Source organism: Elephantulus edwardii, unplaced genomic scaffold (genome assembly GCF_000299155.1).
Source record: "Elephantulus edwardii isolate Elephantulus edwardi_28Jun2011 unplaced genomic scaffold, EleEdw1.0 scaffold00005, whole genome shotgun sequence".
Lineage (NCBI taxonomy): Eukaryota > Metazoa > Chordata > Mammalia > Macroscelidea > Macroscelididae > Elephantulus > Elephantulus edwardii.
Window position 1 is genome coordinate 22,001,993 of NW_006399755.1, and position 6,942 is coordinate 22,008,934.

At 36.9% G+C, this 6,942-nt stretch overlaps 1 protein-coding gene across 1 annotated transcript in view; it reads left to right on the forward strand.

The window, feature by feature from the left end:
• The window catches only part of WDR78 (WD repeat domain 78), a 120,549-nt gene that overhangs the window by 43,372 nt on the left and 70,235 nt on the right, over positions 1 to 6,942 (forward strand). Inside the window, exon 8 of the mRNA XM_006879834.1 lies at positions 3,713 to 3,865. Within this exon, the coding sequence (XP_006879896.1) occupies positions 3,713 to 3,865 (153 nt within the window). The remainder of the gene's footprint in view (positions 1 to 3,712; positions 3,866 to 6,942) is intronic.

The following is a 6,942-nucleotide window of genomic DNA, read 5'->3' on the forward strand; positions in this document are numbered from 1 at the left end:
TTTGTATGTTAGACATGTTGTGAGGAGAGACCGGTCCTTGGAGAAGGACATCATGCTTGGGAGGGTGGAGGGACAGCGCAGGAGGGGAAAGCCCTCTATGAGGTGGATTGATTCAGTAACTGGGGTAATCGCAATGGGTGTGTCAGAGACAGTGCGATTGGCACAGGACAGAGCAGAGTTTAGGGCTATTGTCACTATGAGTCGCAAGAGACTCGACGGCACATAACAACAACAACAAAAATATCTTCTAATATTAGAATTAGCTTTTTTTTCTTTGATAGTCTTAATAGCACCACTTACTAAATAAATAAACCAGATCAACAAACCATAATCCACTGCTATCAAGTAGATTCCAACTCATGGAGAGCCTGCATCGAGTTTCCTATGCTGTAAATCTTTATGAGAGGAAACTTGGACATTTGGGACATCTTTAACATCTATCTCAAACCCACGTTATGTTGACTCCTAGAAAAGAAATGATTCATTTAGTTCTTAATGAGTGGATACATTATAATTTTTTTAATTTTTCTATTTTTTATTTTTATTTTATTATTTTTTTGTGTATACTGTCAAATCAGATCTGACTGGTACAGGAAGAGTTTGCCCCCTCCTTCTCCAGCAGAGCATCTGGTGGATTTGAACCACATACCTCTGAGATTGCAGTGCAGCATCTTGCCACTAGGCTACCAGAGTGCCCTAATACATTATGGTTCAATTATAGCCAACTGGCTTGGTTATAGGTATTCTGAAGCAGCTGTGCTACCAGTACTCCCTTTATTAAGAATTATTCATTAGTGACTCTGGTAGCCTAGCTGGTAGGGAGTTATGCCTGGTGATAGAAGAATATATTGTTACTTGCCCTCTGAAAAATTAATTTTATTGAAGTATCATTAATTATCAGTAAAAGGCAGTGAGGCATTGTTTATTATTTTGAGATAATAGTATCAGATAGTATTGCAAATTTTAATTTGTAGACTATGTTCATTTCTTCCAGGCATTGTGTAAAGGGTTGCGGTTTGCAACAGACTATTGTTGTATTTGTTCATTTGAGTTAGTTTAACTATCCTAAAGAATAAAGTTTCTCAAACTAATGTGCATTTGGCTTGAGTTTTAAAGCAGAAAGCAATAATTATACCAGTCCACAAATTTCTTGAAAAGTTTGTTGTTTTCTTCTACAAATACAATCTTCTCATCTAATAAACATATCAGAAATTTTCATTAATGAGACATGATTACATCTTTGCAAATACAAAAAAAAATGTAGAATGTAGCATGTTGTTAGGTACCATTAAGACAAGTATGAGACTCCTAGTGACCCTATAAACAGCACATCTGATCCTATCCTGTACTGTCCTCATTTCTGACATTCTTGAGCCCATTGCTGCAGTCACTGTGTCAGTCTGTCTTTCATCTGTTGTTGTTATTAAGTGACCATGGAGTTGAGTATGACTCATAGAGACCCTTTGAACAACAAATCTGAACCCTGTCCTATCCTGTGTCTTCTTCACACTTCCTGACACACTAGAGCCCATTGCAGCAGTCTCCATGTCAATCCACCTGGTTGAGGGTCTTCCTCTTCTTTTCTGGCCCTCCACCCTTCCATAAGCCTTTTCTAAAAATATACTCAGGTAGCTCTGGTGGCCTAGTGGCAAGAAGCTGTTCTGCAGTCCCAAAGGTATGTGGTTTGAGACCACCAGCTGCTTCGCAGGAGAAGGATGGGCAATCTAATCCCATGTAATTAACTGCCTCTGAAGACCCGCTGGAGAGTCAGCTGTGGTTTGGTTCTGACTTGAAGGTATACAAGAACAACAACAACAATATCCTCACATTAAACTTGAGAAATGCAGAGTGAGTTCTTCCCTTTTTATTCTCTACTTCAAGCTCTCTCTGCACATTCCATTATAATAGTTTGCTTTGTCTTCTCAACCTGTCCTTTGGAATCATAGGTTCCGCTCTTTTATTTTGGCATGTTTCTCCTTTGTTTTGACCTCTCGACACTCTAGTGCAATTTTTAGAGTCTCTTCTGATGTCTATTTCAGTTTTTCTTTCTTTCTCTTCTGTCCTGGTAATGACCTTTTGCTGTCTTCATGGATGATATCCTTGATATCATCCTACAACCCACCTGGTCTTCAGTTGTTGGTGTTCAATGTGTCAAACGTATTCTTAATATGCTTTTGGAATTCAGGTGAAATAGATTCAGTATCTTAATTTGGTTCTTGTGGACTGTTTCATTTCTTTGGCCTCAATTTGAGCTTGCATGTGAGTAATTGAGAAGTCAAAGCAAAGTTATAGCAGAATATGAAGAGCACATAATAATAAAGAAAAATCCAAGATAGTTAAATATATTTCAAATAATAGAGACTCAAAATAGAACTGTCCTTAGGATTTTTTTTCAGTGGCTGTGAGCTTTTTGGATCACTGAATTGTATAATCCTTTCCATTATTAGCTGAGCCTTGAATCATTTTTTGCTACCTAGAGACTTAAAAAAAGGCAGACTGAGACCAAACTCAGACTCCTCTTCACCGCCATTGAGTCAGTTCTGACTCATAGTGACCCTCCATCAGGTTTCTGAAGTTATATGTTGCTGTGGTAGGAGGCTGCCCATTTTACTCCTGTGGAGTCCTAGAAAAGCTGAAGCAACAGGAATTGAAAAGCACCCTTAAAATGAGAGACTGCTATTATGCTGCAATTGTTTTAGTGTAGAAGGGAGGAAGTAGAAGGTCTGAGATGATGATAAGGGTAATTTTGAGATGTTCCTTAAATACAAATATATTTGTAGATGCTAATAGTGTGATGATTAAAGATCTCTTTTTGTTATTGCTGTTGTTAGATACTGTTGAGTCTGAATTGACTCATAGATGACCTTCCAGGGAGTTTTTAGAGGCATTAAATTGCATGGGAGATTATGCATCTTTTCCCAAGGAGCAGATGGTAGATTTGAACTGTGTGCCTTTAAAGATCTCTTTAGCAGTCCTCATGTTTCTTTAATGTCCTCATTATTTCTTTAGGCTCATTATTTCCTTTCTGCCATAGTTGTTAAAAAGCAGTTATATATTTTTTCCTAACAAGTTCTGGGGTGGTGCAAATGGTTAACAGACTAAGTATTAATGGAAATGCTGGAGGTTACAATCCACCCTGATCATCTCAAAAGACTGGACTGTTAAACAGTTATTTTCTTCAAATGTCCCAATGCAGTGTTCATTATTTATTCCCTCTTTTCTTAGTTTCCCTGCAACTTTCATGTCAGTCCTGCTTTATAACAATGGTGTTATGCAATATTTGTCCTTTTGTGACTGTTTAAAATGAATATATCAATAGGCATTATTTGTATGACAGCATGCATAGCAAAGTAGATTGGGATGGGGTAGAGGGTAGGGAGAAAATTATGCAACAATGAATGAATTTTTTAAAAAAGTGAATTAGAGGAGTAGGAAGGAAAATGGGCAACAATGAATGAATGAAAATCTAACTTTTCTGTAAATTTTCATTAAAATCACAATTAAAGAAAGAAAGGGGGAAAAACACCATATGGAAGACTGGCCTGGGGATCTACTTCTGGGAGGAAAAATGTCAGCTGTTTTAAATCCTATGGAATACTCAGTAACTACAGTTACTAGTTAGACATGCATCACTATTAAGATTTCTATGGTTAGTTGTGTTTTTATTGAAATTTGGTTTCGAATAATTTTTACTTTCTGTCTGTTTACCTAGGTGTAATGTCCACCACTTGGGATATGTATGATTCCTATGCTGCCATGGAATGTTCGTCTTTACCAGCAAAACAATTTGAAATTGACATTAGTAAAACAAATGTACCCTCAAAAGAATGGGACCAAAGAAAGCCAGGAAGTACTACAGAAAAAAGTAAGGTTTCACTTGTATCAGTTTTTTAAAAAAATGTTGGTTTTGCATGACAATCTTATTTAATTAATTTTAAACAACCACAAGGGCTTATTTGTAACAGAACATGGAAAGTACAAGTTATACTTAAAATAACACTGTTAATCTTTCATATAGTCATATATTCTAAATGCAAATATTTTTCTCCAAAATACTTGCAAAGAGTTTTAAAAGTTCTGTTTTCTTTTACTTCTTCTTTACTTGCTCTCAAACTATCTTTTATACATATATGTGGGGCCTATAATTTTTAGATTACTCATGATACAGGCCATAGTCTTTGCAATTACTTGCTGTGTTTTAGAAAGCTGGACAATGACTAGGGATGATAGAAGGAGAATTGATGCCTTTGAGCTGTGATGCTGGAGATGAGTATTGAATATACCATGGACTGCCAGGAAAAAAACAGGTTTGTCCTAGAAAGGGTGAAACCAGGCTGCTCCTTGGAGGCAAGGATTCGGAATCTTCGTCTGACATACTTTGGACATGTTGCAAGGAGGGACCAGTCCTTGAAGAGGGACATCATGCTTGGGAGGATGAAGGGACAGTGCAATAGAGGAAGACTCTTGATGAAATGGATTGATTTGTTAACTGTGGTAATGGGGTGGACCTGTCAGAGACAATAAGGTTGGCTCAGGATTGAGCAGGGTTTAGGGCTGTATATAGGGTCGCCATGAGTTACAGGCAACTCGATGGCCCATGACAACAACAACAACAACAACAACAACAACAACAACAACAACAACAACAAAAACAACAGAAAAGAAACATACTAGATTTGAGACCACTTGAAATGGAGATACTGTACATTACAACACTGGGTCTTAATTAGGAGTTATTTTACATAGGGACTATTTGGCAATGTTTTTGGTTGATTTTTGTTAGTCACGACTAGGCAGGCATCTTAGGGAGAGAGGGGGAGAGGGGGATAGGAGAGAAGAGAAGGGAAGAGGGGGGAGAGGTTAAAGGGGGAAAGGGGAGAGAGTGGAGGGAATGGGGGAGAGGGGGGAGAGAGAGTGTGTGTGCGTGCGCGCGCATGAGCGTGCTTATGAATGTTGTTCTTTTTTTTTTAGGATTTAAAAAAATTTATCATTAATTTTAATGAAAACTTACAGAGACTTTGGATTTCCATTCATTCATTGTTGCACTTTTCTCCTCTCCCAACCCTTCCCCCCTAGTACACTACTTTCCTGGAAAAGTAAAAGAAAAATTCTTCCATTGTTTTTCAATCCCTCCCCTCAGGTCCACTCTACTCCAGCCTTCGCTCCGGACTCCTGTCATGACAAAAATACCTAATAATTTTCCATCTTAAACAGTTTTCTCCATATGTTTCAATGCAGTATACATTATTGAACCCATCTTTCTCAGTCTCCTCCCAAGCCCAAGGTCAGTCCTGCTTTACAACAGTGGCACCATGCAGTATTTGTCCCTTTATGACTGAGATACTTCATTCAGCATAATGTCCTCCAGGGTCACCCATTCTGAATAATATTGCATGTGTTCCTTGTTTTGCAATGCAGCGTGGTATTCCATTGTGTGAATCTACCACAGCTTCTCTAGCCATTCGTTTGTTGATGGGCACTTAGGTTGTTTACAACTCCTTGCTATTGTGAACAAAGCCGTAATAAGCATGGGTATGCATATATCTGCTTGGATGTCAGTTATAGTCTCTTTGGGGTATATTCCCAGTAGTGGAATTGCTGGGTAAAATGGTTTCTCTATTTAAAACTTTTTGAGAAAGCGCCACACCACTTTCCACAGTGGTTGCACCATTTTACACTCCCACCAACAGTGAAAAAGGGTTCCAGTTTCTCCACAACCTCACCAGCATTTGTTGCTTACTGTTCTGTTAAATTTTGCTATTCTGACTGGGGTCAGATGAGATCTCATAGTTGCTTTGATTTGCATCTCTCTTAGAGCTAGGGATTTTGAACATTTCTTCATATGCTTGTTGGCCATCTGAATGTCTTTTTCAGTGATGAATGTTGTTCTTGTTGATTGCCATAGAGTGGAGCACGACTGGTAGCAAGCCTATGAATAAAAGCCTGAAGCCTTTCTATAACTATCTTCATTTATCGAAGTTCATATAGTTTTTAGAAGCATGACATTTAGGAAGTGGATGCCACTTGATTCTCACAGTAGCCCTACGTATAACATGAAAACCTGGTCTGATCTTATACCATCCTTACAATCTCTGTTGTGTCCATTGATGAGGTCACTGTGTAACTACATCTCCTTGAGAATCTTCCTCTCCTTTCATGACCTTCTATCTTTCCAAGATACTACTAAAATATCTTTAAGACAGAGAAAAGCCCCACAACCACATACATAATTATTCTGCAAAAAAATGTGAATACAACCAAGATTGACAATATCTTTATTAAACCTTAAAATTGCATGATTCTAAGTTTGTTTGGTTTTTTAATTTTTAAAAATTTTTAAAAAATAATTTTAATGAACATTTACAGAGAATTTGGATTTCCAGTCATTCATTGATGACTCTAAGTTTTAAAGTAGAATGTTTCAGCTAAAACAAATATAAAATGTAACTTCTTAAATATGCTTAGTAATATGGGAGAATTTTTACTAATAATTTTAGTTATAAGAAATGTTTAAAATTCAGTGCCCAATACTCGCTTCCCTTCCACAAATGGAAATATTCAGCAGAACAGATTTTATTTATTTATCTACAATATTGTTTGATATGAACTCTCATGCTACAAGCAGCATATGATTCAGTTTCAGTTATTTTCCCTCCTTTTATGACCACTCAGACCAGTATTTAGATCTGGTGGGAAAGGAATCTGGAGGTTCAGAATAGATTTTTGTTATAAAATAAAATACAGTACTAGTATATGCTGGAGATATTAATGACACTGTGTTCTGTGTGTGAAAATGGTGGTAGCGAAATATTTTTGTTATCTAGGTTTTATAGGAACATATATTTGTGATCTATATTTTACCACAATAAAAATTAATAAAAAAAATTCTCATTTTGAGTATTTTATTATTATTTAACTTTCCCAAATTTCTTTTAAATACAT